We start from the raw sequence: 17,381 nt of genomic DNA, 5'->3' as shown, positions 1-17,381 counted from the left end.
CAGTATCATCCCGGTCATCATCATAATGCAATGGATGAACTCGATCGGTTCACTCTGCGCACAGACACAGCCAAAAAAAAGTACCCAGGCTGGTTTCAGGAACAGTTTAGCTTGTTCGTCACGTGTAGAATATATCTCGAATGCAACCACTGCGCCCTTGATCTCTGATCCCGTACGTGGCCCTGCGTACTGAGAACAGGTACGACTCGATGGGATGACGAAGAAGAAAGTGATCAAGGGATGGGGGTGAGGGTCAGATGGATTTGAATAGGTCGAGGGAGAGAGGGAGGGTAGGGCTCAAGCACGGTGTCTGTGGATCAGGAACGAGATATATGCACAGGGTTCCTTCCTTGAGTCGGACCAGGAGGCGTTTCGAGAGGGTTCCTCTGAAGTAACAGTGCTCCAACCAGGATGCGCCAGCTTGTCACCGCACTGTGATTACGCGTCTCGTCTCGTGTGTTGCCCCCAATTTCTTCTGCTGCTTCTGCTGCTTCAAATACGCCTCCTTTTGTCTGCATTCCATCTCTTTTATTCCTCTTTCCATCGCCACTGTCCATCCTTCCCCTCCACTTTCTAATACCTCGCTCGTCCTTTTCATCCTTGTGCCTGTTGCTCTTTCTTTTCTATCCTTCTCTCTCTCTCTCTATCACTCATAACTCATACATACACATCGCCATGGCTGACAGCGGAAAAGGCAAAGGCAAGCTTGTGTAAGTATACTGTGAATATATATACTTGAACGACAAAACTCGCCATGGCATAAAGCGAACTGGAACGGAAACAAAAAGGACTAACGAACTTACCCCCCCTCCCCGACTTCTCACCCATAGCGAGAACGCCTCGATTGTTGCCCCGAATGCCGACCCTGAACACGACCCTGCCACCGCTATTCTCCGCAAGAAGAACGCCCCCAACAAACTGATTGTCGACGATGCCACCAACGACGACAACTCCGTCTTGGCCCTCTCTACCGCCACCATGGAGAAACTCCAGTTTTTCCGTGGAGATATGGTCCTCGTCAAGGGAAAGAAGCGCCGTGACACCGTCCTGATCGTCCTCGCCGACGATAGCGTCGAGGACTCGAAGGTCCGCATCAACAAGGGTAAGCAAAGCAAAGCAAGCTGGATAATACGATGAACGCAGATGTTCCTGGATCAAAGCCAAAGCTCTGGAATAGACACTAACACTCCTGCGTTTCTTTTTCTGCCGCAGTCGTTCGTAATAACTTGCGTGTCCGTCTTGGAGACGTCGTCTCGCTTCACACCTGCACCGATATCAAATACGGCAAGCGCATCCACGTCCTCCCTGTTGACGACACTGTTGAGGGCGTCACCGGCAACCTCTTCGAGGTCTACCTCAAGCCTTACTTCCTGGAGGCCTACAGACCTGTCCGCAAGGGCGATTTGTTCCTTGTCCGTGGTGGTATGAGAGCTGTTGAGTTCAAGGTTATTGAGACCGATCCTGCTGACTACTGTATTGTAAGTTCAATTGTACCCAAAACGACAAAGTCCCTAGTAAATATTCAGTGGAGCGATACAACTGTACTCACAGGCCATTTCTTTACATTCCCTAGGTTGCTCAAGACACCGTTATCCATTGCGAAGGCGAGCCCGTCAAACGTGAAGACGAGGAGTCCAACCTTGCCGATGTGGGCTACGATGACATTGGAGGATGCAGAAAGCAGATGGCCCAGATCCGTGAGTTGGTCGAACTTCCCCTCCGCCATCCTCAGTTGTTCAAGTCGATTGGTATCAAACCTCCTCGCGGAATCCTCATGTTTGGGCCTCCAGGAACAGGAAAGACACTGATGGCTCGCGCTGTCGCCAACGAGACCGGTGCCTTCTTCTTCTTGATCAACGGACCCGAGATCATGTCCAAGATGGCCGGAGAGAGTGAGAGCAACCTGCGCAAGGCATTTGAGGAGGCTGAGAAGAACAGCCCTGCTATCATCTTTATCGACGAAATCGATTCGATCGCACCCAAGCGTGATAAGACTAACGGAGAGGTCGAGCGTCGTGTCGTCTCCCAGCTGTTGACGCTCATGGATGGCCTGAAGGCTCGCTCTAACATCGTTGTCATGGCTGCCACCAACCGTCCCAACTCGATCGACCCTGCCCTTCGTCGCTTCGGACGCTTCGATCGTGAGGTCGACATTGGTATCCCTGATCCCACTGGTCGTCTTGAGATTCTCCGAATTCACACTAAGAACATGAAGCTGGACGACGATGTTGATCTAGAGCAGATCGCCTCTGAGACCCACGGCTACGTCGGATCGGACGTTGCCAGTTTGTGCTCTGAGGCTGCCATGCAGCAGATTCGTGAGAAGATGGATCTCTTTGATCTCGATGACGAGACCATCGATGCCGAGGTCTTGGACTCGTTGGCAGTTACCATGGAGAACTTCCGCTATGCCTTGGGAGTCTCGAACCCTTCGGCTCTTCGCGAGACTGTGGTCGAGATCCCTACTACGACTTGGAACGATGTCGGTGGTCTGGAAAAGGTCAAGCAGGAGCTTCAGGAGACTGTACAATACCCGGTCGAGCACCCCGAAAAGTTCTTGAAGTTTGGCATGTCGCCCTCTCGCGGTGTTCTGTTCTATGGTCCTCCTGGATGCGGTAAGACTCTGTTGGCTAAGGCTATTGCCAACGAGTGCCAGGCCAATTTCATTTCGATCAAGGGACCCGAGCTGCTGACGATGTGGTTCGGAGAGTCTGAGGCGAACGTCCGCGATGTGTTTGACAAGGCTCGTGCTGCTGCGCCTTGTGTAATGTTCTTTGACGAGCTGGATTCTATCGCCAAGGCCCGTGGCGGCGGCGGCGGTGATGCTGGTGGCGCTGGCGACCGTGTACTCAACCAGATCTTGACAGAGATGGACGGAATGAACGCAAAGAAGAACGTCTTTGTCATCGGTGCGACTAACAGACCCGATCAGATTGACGGTGCGTTGTTGCGTCCTGGCCGTCTGGATCAGTTGATCTACATCCCTCTTCCTGACGAGGCCTCGCGTCTGGCTGTGTTGAAGTCGACCCTTCGCAAGTCACCCGTGTCGGCAGATATCGATCTTGGATTCATTGCAAAGTCGACCCACGGATTTTCTGGAGCCGATTTGACCGAGATTTGCCAGCGTGCGTGTAAGCTTGCGATCCGTGAGAACATTGAGGCGGATATCCGCAGGGAGCGGGAACGCAAGGAACGTGGCGAGGAGGAGGCGATGGATGAGGATGATGAGGACGCTGTGCCCGAGTTGACAGTCGCTCACTTTGAGGAGGCGATGAAGTTCGCGCGCCGGTCTGTCCAGGACAGTGATATCCGTCGCTATGAGATGTTTGCGCAGAACTTGCAGAACTCTCGTGGATTCAACACGTTCAAGTTCCCGGAAGGAGGCGTCGGTGGATCGGTTGCACCTGCACAGGCCGAGACGAATGCGGCGTTTGGTCAGGACAGCACTGCTGACGACGACTTGTACTCGTAAAGGGAACACTTTTTCTTTCTTTTCGCGAACCACACTGCAACCACCATTCCTCCTCTCCTGTACATTTATTGATTGATTGATATTTTAGTTATTGCAAAGTCTTTCCTAAGAGAAAAATCAAATAAAGCTGTTGTCTGAATGCAATGGTTTTTTTTTTTTGGTGAATGTCATTTTTAATTTTTATTTATTGAAGACTATTTGTGAATGCCGACATGGAAAAACAATATAAATGCGAGAACAGAGTATTAGATAACAAAAAGCACAAATAATAAAAGGATTATGAGAGGTCGTGGAAGGTCTTTCCACTCAAAGTAGCCTTAATGATGCCCACACGGATCACAAAGTCACCAAAGAACTCGCCATCGAGGCGCTCGGCCGCATAGCGACGGAACATCGGCGTCAACTCTGCAATAATCTCTGGCTCCGTCAACGACTCCTTGTACAACTTGTTGAGTCGTTCTCCGTGGTGTCCTCCTCCCAAGTAGACGTTGTATGCGCCGAAGGCCTTGCCGACGAACGCAATCTCGGCCACATACGGACGTGCACATCCGTTCGGACATCCTGTCATACGAATCGTGATCGCGTCGTCCCTCAGACCAATTTCCTCCAGCGTCGACTCGAACTTCTCGACGAGCGAGGGTAGGTACCGCTCAGACTCGGCCATGGCAAGCGAGCAAGTCGGGAAGGCGACACAGGCCATCGCGTTCAGCATCGCGCCCGTGTAGTTGAGCTTGTCGAGCTTGTACTGCTCCAACAACTCCTGGATGCGCTGCTTCTCCGACTCCTTAACGTTGGCGACGATCAAATGCTGGTTGGGCGTCAGACGGAATTCGCCCTGATGGATCTTGGCAATCTCTCGGAGACCGGTCTTGTGGGGCTCCGCAGGTGTGTCCTTGACACGGCCGTTCTCGATGTAACAGCAGTAGTGCCACATCTTGTCCTGGCCCTGGGTCCAGCCATAGCGATCCGCGTTGTCCAAGAACTTGAAGGGACGGGGCTCCTGCAGCTGGAATGGCAGACGCGACTGGACCTCGGTCTTGAACCACTCGATGCCACGGTCGTCGATGGTGTACTTCAGACGAGCGTGCTTGCGGTTCATGCGGTCACCAAAGTCGCGCTGGACGAGCATGACCTTCTCTCCAGTCTCGATCGCCTGCTCGGGTGTGCAGAAGCCAAGAATGTCCGCAAGACGAGGATAGGTCTTCTTGTTACCGTGGGTCATACCCATGCCACCACCGACTGTAACGTTGAATCCAGCGAGGGAGCCATCCTTGTTTGTGATCGCGATGAAGCCGAGATCATGGGCAAAGACATCCACATCGTTGTTGGGAGGAACAGCGACGACTGTAAAAAGAAAAAGAGAGAGAAGAAACGGCACGGTTAGAGATCGGGGAGATGAATATGTATAATCCATCACATCAGTAAAGGCAAGCAAAAAAAGAGAAAGGCGACATACCAATTTTGAACTTGCGGGGCAAGTAGGTGGGACCATACAAGGGCTCATGGTCAACGACGGCCTCGCCCTTGACCAGCTTCTGGTCCAGCCAGATCTCACGGTACGCCGACGTCTTGGGCAACAGGTGTGCGGACAGGTCAGTGGCAAAGTCGTTGACCTGCTTGTGAAGATCCGATTGGTGAGGGTTGGGGTTGCACATGATGTTGCGGTTAACGTCTCCACAGGCTGCAATCGTGTCCAACAGCGACTTGTTGATCAACTGGATGTTCTTCTTCAGGTTACGCTTCAACACTCCGTGGAACTGGAAGGCCTGACGCGTCGTCAACTTCAAGGTGCCATTGGCGGTCACGTCTGAGATGCTGTCCATCGCGAGCCACTGAGCAGGGGTGGCCACACCACCGGGCACACGGACACGGACCATGAACGAGAAGGCCTTCTCAAGTCCCTGCTTCTTGCGCTCCTCGCGAAGATCGCGATCGTCCTGCTGGTAGATACCGTGGAACTTTGTCAGCTTGGTGTCGGCCTCGGCGCGGAGCTGGCCGGTGGTCTCGTCCACGAGACCCTCGGCAATGGTACCGCGAAGGTAGTTGGACTCGATCTTCATGGCATCATCCGCAGACTTCTTGGGCTCCTCGACCACACCCTCCAGAGGCTTGCAGCCAAGGGACTCCCAGAGGAGAGGCTCCCAGGCAGCCCAGGCGGTCTCGAAAGAATCGGCATCTTGGTCGTTTCCGAGACCGAGATCGATCAGAGGGTTGGCACCAAGCTCAACCAGCTTGGTGTGGAGCTCCTTTGAGGGACGGTTGTAGAAGATCGCGTCCTCCTCACGGGGCCAGTAATGCGAGTCGCCCAGACCAAAGACTGCAAACTTGGTCTCGGAAACAGCCAGCTCAGTGGCGGCGCTCAAGCTCTTCCAGAACTCACGGGCGTTGACGGGGAACTCTCCTTGTCCGGCGGTTGAGACCACGAAGATGACGTGCTTTTCCAGAGTAAGGTCTTCGATCGAGACATCATCCATGGCGCTGTAGCGGGCAGTGAGGTTGCGGAGCTTGGCACCCTTGACCAGACGCTTGGCCAGACCCTCGGCGTTGCTTCCGTCCGAGCCAAAGAGAATCAACAGTGGAGGGCCACCGAGACCGCCCATCAGCTTGGCGAAATCGTCCTTGGCCTTCTTCTTGAGCGCAGCATCACGGGTCTGGGCCTCGGACTCGACCGAGTGAGTCAAGGTGCGAGCAATATCCGGGTTCTGCTGAATGATGAGTGAGAGGTGGTTCTCGCGCTCGAGGAACTGCTGCAGATCCAGCTTGATGCGCTCAGAGTCAAGACGGAAAGGCTCCTCACCCTTCTCATCCAATGCAGGGTTCCAACGGTAGAGGGGCCAGTAGCCGGTATCGACTGCCAACTTTGTCTCCTTCAAGACAGTGATGGGCGAGACGTTCTCCTCGTCAGGGCGGGGCAAGTAGGCGAGGACGATGGAGGGGCCCTGATACTGGTCAGCCTCGATCAAAGCATGCAAGACGTGCGAATAGCTCGAGTAAACAGCAACGGAGGCGACAAAGACAGATCCATAGTTCATGGCATAGAGACCAATATCCTTCTTGCGGTTCTCGGGGCTCTGAGTACGAGCGGTGTAGGGTTCGGTGTCAAGGATGAGCAGGTTGATGTCGGCATTGGACGAGATGACGTGATGGACTCCAGAGTTGGCAATATCAAAGGCCCAGGAGTCAGCGCCGATCAACCAGTGCGAAGGCTTTGCGAAGTGACTAGACTGTGCGCTAATCTCGGCCAGGGGTCCCACCAGGTTGTCCTTGGCCTCTCGCAGGAGTGCAATAGCCTCATCGCCATGGCGCTTGGCCAGTTTGCTGTCGGATCGATTCAAGTGCCACTGAGTAAGAGCCTTGCGGAGGGCCTCCGAGATCTTGAGCGAAGAATCCTGGACGGCCTTGGAGACGAGCTCAGCAAAGCGGGCACGAGCAGCGACCTTGGTGACCAAGGAACCATAACCAAATTCGGGTGACTGCTGGGCAGATCCCCAGACAGAGTCAGTCTTGACGCCGTTCTCGATATTCAGGCGATCCTGGAAGACCTGGTTCAGCATCTGGATGTAAGGGGTATCGACATCCGAGCCCTGCAGAGGCGTAGCCTGGGGAGCTGCGTGGGCGACGTAATGAGGGTTAAGTGCGAAGGTGGGCTTTTCCTCATCGAGGGCAGACTTGACATCGGCCTCGGTGATATCGGCGCCAGATCCGCGGTAGCGAGCACTGAGGATCTTTGGGATCTGACCCTCCCAGGCAGTCTCGGTGGTGTGGAACGATGCGGAGACATCGAGGAAGAGGGGAGTCCAGGCGGTGTGGGCAGCAGGAGCCTGCTCGACGACGATGACACGCTCAACGGAAGCTGGGAGAGCCTTGAGGAAATGACGCTCAGACCAGGGACGGTAGAGATGGATCTTGATGAGGCCGACATCCTTGCGGTGATGCGAGTGGACGATGTGCTCGAGGGCCGAGGAGCCGATGGCCAGGGACACGAAGACGGTCTTTGGGTTGGCGGGACCTGTTGGATGAGTGGGGCACAAATCAGTGTTAATTTCTTTATCGGATCACGGAAAAAGAAGGTTTTCCTAGAGGCGAAATCCAAAGGGCAAATGACGAATATTTTGCCATCAAATCGAAAGATATACTTTACCTTGATACTCAATGGGACTGTATGAGCGGCCAGTCTGCTTCTGAAGGACAGCGAGGAGCTCCTCGACCTTGCTGTAGATCTCCTCGGGCGACGCAGCAGTCGAGGCAGATGTGGTCGAGTCCTTCGGGTTCAGGTACAGGGACGAAAGCGAGATCTCGCTCACAGCGGCCTGGCGCTCCTTGTGGGCAGCCAAGTCCTTGTCCGAGATCAAAGCGGGGGCGACCTTCTGATGATCCAGAACAACCTTCTGCTGCTGCTGTTTCTCCGAGCCGTTGACGACGTTCAAGAAGGGGGTACTGGTCTGAACGGCGGCTGCCTGGGCAATCAGAGCCAGATCGAAGGCAGCCTGGGCGTTGTCCGAGGTCAAGACTGCGAATCCTGTTTGACGGACAGCCATCAGATCAGCATTTGAGGGAACGACGCTGCTCTGGTGTCCTTTGCTGCTGCCGTTGATGTGACCGTTGGTGTGCCCGTTGGTGTTGCTGTGATTGGTGGTATTGATGCTGGCATCCCGTTCCTTGGCCTCGACATGGACGACGACTGCAGATCGCTGGGCAGCGGTCTTGAAGAGATGAGGGATCGCGGGCAGGAGCACGTCCGAGGTGGCGAGAACGGAGGTAAGCTCCCTAGTGGAGGCTGCAGACTCTTGGATCTTTTGGAAGGGATCGGCGTTGGCTTGGAGGGTCGTGACGGAAGGCGATGTGTTGGAGATGGTGTACTTGTCCGAGAGACGGTCGATGGCCTTTGCGGGGTGTGACGAGGGCGAGCTAACGGCGAAGATGGATTCGGCCGAGGCGAAGGCGGCCTGGGCTAAGGCATCAAAGGCAGTCGGGGCCATTGTTGTTTAGAGATCGGTTATACAGATGGAAAGAAACGAAAGAAAGAAGTACAGTGCAAAGAAGAGAACAGGGGAGAAGCGAATGACTCTATGATACAGGATATAAAACGGAAGTGAGGATGAGGATGAAGAGGTAGAGGGGGGCGGGGATGGAAGAGAGGAAGAAGAAGAAGACCGAGGGTCGATTGAAGAAAGAGAGAAGGAAAGGAAGGAAAGGAAGGGAGAGTAGAAAGAAGAGGAAGGGGGGGAGAAAGGATAATGCTTTTATGTGTGCTTTCTATAAAGCGCTTCTGTCGTTTTGTCCGGCCGAGTGCACCGTCTCGATGTATCGCTTTGTGTTTCTCCGAGATCGAAGGAAGCCAGGCACACGCACGACCGCATTCAAAGATTCAAAGGAAAAAAAAAAAAAAAGCACACCCCGCACTGGGCGCGTCTAAGCAAAAGAGAAAATAGCATATGGCGAATTTGGTGCAGGGCAAGTAGTCACGTCCTCGCACACAAATTGCACCATCGATCGCATCAGCACCGATCCACGCGCCTTGATTGGACACCGCCTGGAGGAGGAGAGAAGGAGTCCCCACCACTCCACCACTGACCAGGCCATAGTATGTGTATACAGCATACAGCAGCATCGAGCACCCGTACTCTGTCTGGTGAAGGGCAGTGGTCTTCCACGTTGCTGACATATCCAACGAGATCATCATGAAAATATAGATCCGCTTCCTGCCCTGCTCTGCGCCAAACAGATCGTCAGATCGCGCCATCGTATCCCTCTCTCCCTCTCCCCCCCCCCCCCCCCGCCGCAATACCTTAATTAACTTCCTGCCCTGTCTCGGTGCTCTCTCTCCCACACACACACTCGGACATGATGTGTATCCGTTCGCTCGCATGGACCTCCTACCCTATTCCTATTCTTTTCCCCTACCCCTACCCCTATCCCTATCCATCCACTCCAAGCTTCCTGCTTTTTCTCACAAACACCTACACTTGCACGCATAGACTAAATAAACAATAAACATTATTCCATATAGATCATAAAGTATTATTATTCAACTAGCTCTTAAACATGCCCACGTTGAACTGATCGCCTGCCCACTTGGACACCTCGACCATCATCTGCTGCTTCTTCCGCTGTGATCCCTCTGTCCGAAGTTCGTACAGCGTCGCCATATTGAACACCAACGGCTCACTCGTCCCTGCCGAGGTCGGATATGCAAACATCAGTCGTTCCAGTCGAGGAATCGACTCGTTCAGCTGTCCAGCATACAGCTCACACACCGCCAGATTGTTCGTAGCCTACATCCCAAATAAAAAAAAAAGTAGCAAATAAACCGTTAACAAGAATAGTCAGTGGATATTAATAAAAAAAAAAAAAAAAAAAAAAAAAAAAGCGCGAAAATGAGAACACGAGGCAGCACTCTTACAGCGAGGTTTTCTGGTTCCTGGGCAAGGACTTCTTCAAACGCACTCTTGGCGGCCTGCCATTGACCTTGCGTGACAGCAAGTAATGCGCGGTTCATGATCAACTGTAGCTTAAAGTGTTGTTGTTGTCCCTGTTCCTGACTCTGTCCATCGGTCGCTGAAGTATGCTGTCCCTGAACCATGTCCTCCACCTGCTTGAATACCTCTTCCGCTCGCTCGATATCTCCGAGCTGCAGGTACAATCGGCCCAGCCCAGAATGGAAGTTCACGTCCTGGGCATATTTCCTTGCCAGGTCGCGCCCATGCTTTGTCGCCGTCGAGTAATCCTTGAGCTCAACCAGATAGTTGAGAACCATCAGATGCAGCTGACCCGTGATCTCCTGCCATTGCCTTACGCCAACCCTGTCTCCGCTCACCCGGCAGATCGCCTCAAACTAAATGAAACATTACACATCATCGAAGGAGAAGAAGCATCTTTCAGTACTTTCGCAATATCAGCATTTTCTTGTGCTCGATAACGACATTCCACTGTGCACTCATCTCTCGAGTGGATCCCCCATACCTTTTTGCAATGCATGATCAGGTCATAGAGTTGATCAATTGCCTCGTAAATGTCCCCCAAGTATCCTTGCAGACGCGCCTTGAGGACAAGCAGTTCAAACGGCACCATAGAACCCTTCTTAAGGGTACCGTTGCGTTGTTGTTCCTTTGTCTGCAAATCGCTGTGGGCAAACATCTCCGGCGGATAATTCTCGTACCGGAACTGAGGCCCACGCAGATCTCCAAGCTGCTCCAACTCAGCCTGCGCCATCTCATACTGTCCTAACTTGATTAGTGCCAGCAGTCGTGCGTACCAGAACTAGAAATGTCAAAAAAAAAAGTACCGCCAACTCTTTGGTTAGATAAACAGCTCTTCCAAAGGCAGATCCTAATTCATCAATCCATTCCGTTGCCATACATTGATAAGGTCCGGGATGCGTTCAGATGGCGTGGCAAGGATTTGTGCTCGGGTATATCTGGCCATGGCGCGCCACGAATTGTTGATGGTGAGCTCATGCAAGATCTCTGCCCTAGACGCCTGTCGCTGTTCGGCCTCTGTCAAAGTATTCCAGTCTCTCAGCACGCGCTGCTCTGCAGGGACATGTTTAATCATCAAATCGTTCATCGCATCCGGCTATTTGTAGAGACAGATGAGTATCTTCATAAGAGTCCTGGTCTACACATGCAATCATAGCCTATTAAGAGGCCGATCTGCTTACCATGGTGATCTCATGGAACATGCTGTGTGAGTTCAGCACTGGCAACCCTTCCTGACGCATTGGGCTTTGAGGAACTGCAAACACGGGAGATCGAATCCTAACGATAGCAACACCAAATTTTGATAGTGTAAGTCAGGTCTGCAATTTCACGAAAAAGTTCCACGTACCTGTGTCGTTGACTACCTACCCGACAGAATGCTCCCGACCATGGGCTACTGGTCTGATGTGCAATTGAGCATTGCTTTGTGTGCCTGTGTGTAGAGGTTCATCTGGGAACGAACTGGCGCCTGGTGTTCCATGGAACGGATGGTTGATCGAAGTCTCCTGTTCAGGACTTTTGAGGTCTTGCCTCTCCATATCGGAGTGGTCCTGCAAGCCCAATCGCGAAGGATGGGTGGATATCACCGTCGATTGCTGCTGCGCCCATTGTTTTTGATGACGTTGCTGTCCAGCCGCCGTATCGCTTCCAAGGCCTTGGCCATCGTGGGCACCGAAGCCTAGTCCCGCAGACAAAGGAGACTCCTGTGAATGGGCGCTGAGACTGCTATCCGGACGCAGATTGGGGACCTCGCCTACTTGAGGCACACCCGATCCGGAGACTATTGTGGGTACCGATGTTCCAGAGGTCATTGAAGGCTCAAGCGCGGACGAAAAGGTCTGGAAAGCAGAAAAGGTCGTGTCTCCGATGGACAAGGGTTTCTGAGGAATTGGTGGAGAAGCCAAGTGCGTTGGGAACTCTGTCGGCATGCTGTTGTTATTGGCAGGGATGCTTATGTTTGGCGAGGGTGCTTGAAGCACGGTGGAGCTGGATCCGATGCGCTCTGTTCCTGTCCTTGACTCTGTCACTATCGACGTCCTTGAATGGCCATGGCCGTCCTGGTCTTCTAAAGCGGCGGCTGTGAGTGGATCGACAAAATCAGGAGTTGCCTTGGCAACCAAAGGTGGAGTTGCTACTGCAGCAGCAGATTGGGCTGGAAAGGGCGGTGGCGAAAACACAGCGGAGGTGTCGGCCGAGGAAGAGGACTGAAATGGGATGGGCCCGTCATCGACCTGCTGGGTATGCAAATGCTGCTGTTGCTGTGCTTGGTCCTGCTGTGTCTCGATGGCAGTCTTTGGGGCGATGGGCGGCGTTGGTGGGTGCAGTAGCGGATCTTCAAAGGGCACGTTTCGCGACATGGTGTAGATGAACAGCGGGAGGAGTTTGCTCAGGCAGCACAAGCGCACTCGCGAACCCAAACGAACGAAACTGACCTAATTAGCTGCAGGTTAAGGGGACACCTCAATTGAGGAAAGGTGAAATTGTTTGCTACTCAACAAGTCGGCCAACAAGGACAATATTTCAGGCCCCAGACAACGTAGTAATCCGGATATGCTCTCGTTTCTATTAAAGCTATATTGTTCCTGTAATAGGCGATGTTTTGAAGCGGAAGCATTGCAGTGTTTATTCAAGAAAGCTTCTGTCTACGGGAATCCGGCGCGAACGTTATCGTAGATACTGCTTGGATAGTCCAGATGGTTCGGCGAGCTGTCCAAAGGCGCATGTTGTCGAAGTGCTCTATTGACGCTGCCGACCAACGATCGGTCATGCTCTGTGTTGTGGTCCGAGCTCGACTCCCAGAACATGGCGCCTCCCAGCTTGTGCCTGGCGATATATTCAGCCTTGCGGTCAATCACTAAAGGTGAATCATAGGTGACCAACTCGCGCTTCACAGGATCATATGAATAACTTGAGACGGACTCGCCATCATAGTACTCAACAGCACCATCAAGGGGCAGGTGCTTATAGTCATACACGCCCTGCTCCCATGTGCCCGGTCCGATGCCCTCAAACGGGTGACCAATGCCGTCGGTGTTTTGGAATGCGCGTCCATACATGGGCATGCCCATGACGATCTTACGCGAGGGGATTCCCTGAGCCAAGTAGTGCTGAATAGCTTTGTCGACATTGATCTCACCTCCGTGCAAGTTGCTCTGATGTCCTGCAGCGTCCGACCAGGATCCAGCAAGATCGTATGCCATCAGGTAAAAGGCATCCATGTACTGGTTCATCTCGTTAAGGCGCAGAAGCGAGTATTGGGTCTCTCCACAGGGCATAGCACCGGTGAGGAGGTATGGGATCTGATCGCCCTTTTCGGTAGCGTACTGGTCCATGGCCTGACGGAGCTCGCGAAGCAAAGAGACGTAGTTGTCGGCATCATCGGATGTCTTTGGATATTCCTATATACTCGAAAGAGACATCCACCGTGTATATTTGACATTAGTGATCGTTGTGCAAGGGAGGCAACCGCGGTGCTTCATTATGTACTGGTGAGTATCATGGATACATACCCAGTCAATGTCCAGGCCATCAAGTCCAAGGTTGTTCATCAATTCGATTGAGGTCCGTACAAAATTCTATAGTGTGATGGAAACTCCATGTCCGGTTAGCATGAAGAGCTCTCAATTGCAGCTAATTTAAACAGTCTGAAACAAGTTGACTCTGGACTTACAGCCCGCTTCTCGGGACAAGCTGCGACGCCTGCGAAATTGGTTGACCAGGTCCATCCACCGATGCTGAGCGACACTTTCAAATGACGGTTGGCTTTTTTCAAGAGTCCGAGTCGCTTAAAGTTGCCATACAGGTTGTTGCCGGTGTCGTTCCATGAATCGTCCTCATAGTGCTATGTATTGGGAACGAACAGGACAATCCATGTTGTTAGGCACAAGGCAATTCAGCGAGAAAAGAGGACAGCCAAAACCAACGGGGTGAACGATTCAGGATAGACGCACCTTGTCAGTATCGGCCCAAGGGTCACCGAGGAAAACGCGGCCTTCGGCATCGAGGTTCGCAAAGGCATAGAGGACATGGGTCAGGTTCTGGACAGGCAGATCAAAGACGTTGTGGTTCCTGGCATAGATAGCCCAGGCTACAAAGTAAGTGCATACGATGAAGGCGTCGGGGTGAGGATAAGCCATGAAGGCAGTTTGGGGACTGTAGTTTGAGGCCTCAATCGCGTTGTTCATCCTTCTTTTTATGAGTGTTTGTGATGGTGGGCCGATGAAGAGAATGAAGAAGGAACGGTGCTTCGCGAAGCATGAGGTGTAAACGGCCTGCCTATTTTTGGAGCAGTAGCTGATTTTTGCTAACGGTCCGAGGATTTACCGTCCTATGCTTCAATAAATGCGGCCCAAGCACCTACCCCGCACACCCTACCCACTTCGACTGCTCGCTGTGCATCGTACCTGGCGACGGAAGCATGGATATGGAGTGCATGGTGATCCAGTTGGTATCTTTATTGAAGAAACAAACAGGTCATAACAAAGGAGGGCATAACTAGAATATATCGTATCAGTGTACACAGAAAAAGAAAAGAAAAGAAAAAGAAAGAAAAGTGCAATTGTCGTGAAGTATTAGTTTTTGAAAAGAGTGCGTTAGATGGTATATCCCTCGAACGAAAGACAGTAAATGGAAACCAAAAAGAAAAGAAGCAGCCATAATCCTTTGTTTGCGGATGGCCCGTCAACAGGCCATTCAGTCAAAAAGAAGAAGAAAAAAGTTACGGGAAGTAAGGAAGAACCTGAGGGATGACCGTCGCAGCGGCGAGCCCCACTGCAACTGTCACCAAACCGCGGAACCTCTTCTGATTTCTGGAGACCTGCTCCTCCAACTCCTCAATCCTGCGCTTCATTCCTGCGACATCTGCGATGGTGAGCTCCTCCATCCTCTCGGCCGTATCCTCGACAGCCTGGCTCTCTTCCAGTAACTGTCGCTCGTCTTCCTCGATGATCTGCTGCTCCGTCGTTTGAACAATCGTGATCTCGGAGACAACAACCTTCTCCATAACCTCTTCTCCCTCCGTGGCGGATCCATTCTTTCCCAGAGATGCCTCCAAGAGTGGGCGCATGAAATGGTCGATCTCGTACTCCTTTGCCAGCTCCTTGGCTAGCCATTTGAAGAGTAAGAACACATAAGTATACTGGGTAATAGCTCGTCTGTCCTTGGGCATTGGTTCTTATGCAGGTTGTTTTCAATGCATGATATGTCCTTATATACCTTGGGTAACAGTGATCCTAAGAAGATTGAAAAAGGAAGGTTTTCCAAATTAGCCACATGGCCACAATAATGTCCTTTTGCTCTCCCCGAGTCACACAACCCACTCTTCCCTCAGGCACCATTCTTCCCCTCCACAAAGTAGCGCAGTTGGTCTTTTTTTTTTTTTCTTTTTTTCTTTTTTCTCGGTTCCCATAGCACTACCGCCTTTGGCGTGTCGCACTTTTTACGTACCAGACACCATTCAAAGGTCCTGACTTCTCGACATAGCCGTCATATTTGCGAGTGATAAAGGTGCTCTCCTTGGCGTTCATCTTCTCAGAGATGGCGGGATAGGCGGCATTGAACATCGACGTGGCATTGACGAGGTCAGTGTCCAAGCGCCGCATCACCACGACTTCGCCGTCGACTTTGGGTGCGCTGATCCTGAGGACAGGTACGGACTTGCTTCCAGACTTGACCCGCCCTGTCTTGGGCTTGCTGGGAACAGAGTTTGCCTGGGTAGCGTTGGCCAGGAGTGGGTTGCTGAAGATGGGCAACTCACGATGAAGAGAGGATTCCATAGGTTTGAAAATGCCCTTGACTGAGGGGGACGCTGGGGTAACAGCAGTAGTCGAGGTCGAAGACTCGGTGAGTTCGAGCGTGGAAAGCGACTCGACGTCCCTCTCGACGATGGTTACTTTGGCGACAGATCCAGACATGATGCACTTCCGATGAATGAGGTTGTCTGCTTTGTTGGTTATTGCTGGTTCGGCGGTTGGTTGGTTGGCTGATTAGAAAGGTGATGAAGTGTGGGATTGGAGAATGAGTTGGAAGGAGGGTTTAAGGACGGCGGGGGGGGAGTTGCTCACTCTTTTCTTTTTTTGTGCCTACAAAGAGCAGCCGTAAACGACTGAGGAGGGTGCCTTGGCTCTCATCTCATTCGCGTCCCTGTCAGCCAATCGCATCACGGTCTCAGCTGCACATCTTCCTTGCGCTGACTTTGCCTTGACTTGGGTTATATCTTTCTCTTGAACAATAGCACCATAATCGAAAGGAAATGGAAATGAATCCGTCGCTTCTAAACGAGTACATCTTTATTTGGGGATGAGATAATATACATCATACATGGGTTGGATGAAAGTTAAAAGAATGGGAACAAAAAAGGCGTCCATGGTGCTGGCAATTGAAGTAGAAGAGAGACTGAAGAAAGCGAATAAAGATCGAGACAATCGAATCCAGCTGCCCTGCCGAAATGAATGTAGGCTAACATGAATCAATCCTGCCCGATCCGCCCTTTCCTTTGCCTTTACTTTCGTCGAACTCACTTAGCGAGCTGCGACGCCATTGTGATTGTCAGTTGTACTTGCTGCATCCATGAACGTCCCTACTGATCGCACTTAGAAACCGGGGGGGACAATGCCAGAGGTCTGCTTCTTTTGCTGCTGACCAGTGGGCTGGGAAAGCATCTATAATATTGCAACAAGAAAGAGAATACATCAATCAGCATGTGTATTTATTGCCACCATTGCAAGATAATAGATGAGAATGGCACGGAAAAAACAGCGATCGGCGGGATTGTCATTTCCTGCTTAATTGAAAGGTTGACTTGCCTGGCTGCTCTGCTGCTGCATCTTTTCGTATTCGATCAAACCCTGCTCGTGCTCAAGCTCGATCATCAAGGGCAGGACCAGGAGCAATGCACTTGTGGTCAAGACCCAAGCTGAGTTGCCGAGAAATTTGGCACCGTACTTTCCCCAGCTATAGACGGAGGAGCACTTGTCCGAGATCGACTTGCGGGTCTTTGCAGGGATGACGTCTTGGAGGGCCCAGAATCGATCTATGATCGACTCGATGTTGTCAACGTCGTCTTCGTCTTCGTCCGAAGAGAAGATCGAGGAGGAATCGCTGTCGGTGTACTCCTCCTCCTCGACGTGATCGATGCTGACTTCTTCCAATTTAACCATGGTTGCGAGTTGTGTTGAGGTGTTGAGAGGTGCAGAGAGAGAAGAATGAATGACCGAATCGATCCAGCGATCGGAAACCTTTTTTTGTTCTCAGGGACTGCTCCTTTTTCACTGCATCAAATGTATGCGTCTGGTTAGAGTGGTTCGAATCCGAGATGGGGCAATGTGTTTTGTTGATTTCGCCGACCTCTGGTTGTTAAAAGATCTTTCCCCTCGATACAAGAAAGAAAGAGATATTGTTCTTTTCAGCGACCCGAGCTTCAGTAGCTACTT

The 17,381-nt window shown here is 52.0% G+C and overlaps 7 protein-coding genes across 7 annotated transcripts; 1 reads left to right on the top strand and 6 right to left on the bottom strand.

The window, feature by feature from the left end:
- The first annotated feature begins 361 nt into the window (after positions 1-361).
- On the top strand, positions 362-3,612 carry BC939DRAFT_408071 (P-loop containing nucleoside triphosphate hydrolase protein). The gene is made up of 4 exons (XM_051552878.1): positions 362-710; positions 831-1,102; positions 1,213-1,478; positions 1,574-3,612. Exons 1-4 carry the CDS (start codon positions 676-678, stop codon positions 3,470-3,472), a joined length of 2,472 nt encoding a protein of 823 aa, XP_051415117.1. The 5' UTR covers positions 362-675; the 3' UTR covers positions 3,473-3,612.
- Positions 3,613-3,628: 16 nt separating this feature from the next.
- BC939DRAFT_526534 (uncharacterized protein) lies at positions 3,629-8,698 on the bottom strand. The gene is made up of 3 exons (XM_051561368.1): positions 7,614-8,698; positions 4,929-7,481; positions 3,629-4,816 (listed from the first exon to the last, which is right to left on the bottom strand). Exons 1-3 carry the CDS (start codon positions 8,449-8,451, stop codon positions 3,750-3,752), a joined length of 4,458 nt encoding a protein of 1,485 aa, XP_051415116.1. The 5' UTR covers positions 8,452-8,698; the 3' UTR covers positions 3,629-3,749.
- An 806-nt stretch (positions 8,699-9,504) lies between these two features.
- Positions 9,505-11,026, bottom strand: BC939DRAFT_394095 (uncharacterized protein; the record flags this gene model as incomplete). Its single annotated transcript, XM_051552127.1, has 6 exons — positions 9,505-9,747; positions 9,876-10,010; positions 10,053-10,263; positions 10,410-10,595; positions 10,632-10,732; positions 10,832-11,026. 6 exons carry the CDS (start codon positions 11,024-11,026, stop codon positions 9,505-9,507), a joined length of 1,071 nt encoding a protein of 356 aa, XP_051415115.1.
- On the bottom strand, positions 10,955-12,374 carry BC939DRAFT_49739 (uncharacterized protein). The gene is made up of 2 exons (XM_051559722.1): positions 11,320-12,374; positions 10,955-11,229 (listed from the first exon to the last, which is right to left on the bottom strand). Exons 1-2 carry the CDS (start codon positions 12,306-12,308, stop codon positions 11,112-11,114), a joined length of 1,107 nt encoding a protein of 368 aa, XP_051415114.1. The 5' UTR covers positions 12,309-12,374; the 3' UTR covers positions 10,955-11,111.
- Positions 12,375-12,462: 88 nt separating this feature from the next.
- Positions 12,463-14,285, bottom strand: BC939DRAFT_442845 (glycoside hydrolase superfamily). Its single transcript, XM_051554446.1, has 4 exons — positions 13,902-14,285; positions 13,622-13,792; positions 13,461-13,526; positions 12,463-13,349 (listed from the first exon to the last, which is right to left on the bottom strand). Exons 1-4 carry the CDS (start codon positions 14,133-14,135, stop codon positions 12,594-12,596), a joined length of 1,227 nt encoding a protein of 408 aa, XP_051415113.1. The 5' UTR covers positions 14,136-14,285; the 3' UTR covers positions 12,463-12,593.
- Positions 14,286-14,423: 138 nt separating this feature from the next.
- Positions 14,424-16,204, bottom strand: BC939DRAFT_442844 (uncharacterized protein). Its single transcript, XM_051554445.1, has 3 exons — positions 15,397-16,204; positions 15,166-15,182; positions 14,424-15,054 (listed from the first exon to the last, which is right to left on the bottom strand). Exons 1-3 carry the CDS (start codon positions 15,861-15,863, stop codon positions 14,669-14,671), a joined length of 870 nt encoding a protein of 289 aa, XP_051415112.1. The 5' UTR covers positions 15,864-16,204; the 3' UTR covers positions 14,424-14,668.
- On the bottom strand, positions 16,205-17,154 carry BC939DRAFT_442842 (mitochondrial outer membrane translocase complex, subunit Tom22). The gene is made up of 2 exons (XM_051554444.1): positions 16,755-17,154; positions 16,205-16,610 (listed from the first exon to the last, which is right to left on the bottom strand). Exons 1-2 carry the CDS (start codon positions 17,106-17,108, stop codon positions 16,542-16,544), a joined length of 423 nt encoding a protein of 140 aa, XP_051415111.1. The 5' UTR covers positions 17,109-17,154; the 3' UTR covers positions 16,205-16,541.
- Between the last annotated feature and the right edge of the window lie 227 nt (positions 17,155-17,381).

This window comes from Gamsiella multidivaricata (assembly GCF_025024155.1).
Source record: "Gamsiella multidivaricata strain RSA 2152 chromosome Unknown BC939scaffold_13, whole genome shotgun sequence".
NCBI lineage: Eukaryota > Fungi > Mortierellomycota > Mortierellomycetes > Mortierellales > Mortierellaceae > Gamsiella > Gamsiella multidivaricata.
The sequence above is the reverse complement of the archived record's forward strand: the minus strand, read 5'-3'. Positions and strand labels throughout refer to the sequence as shown.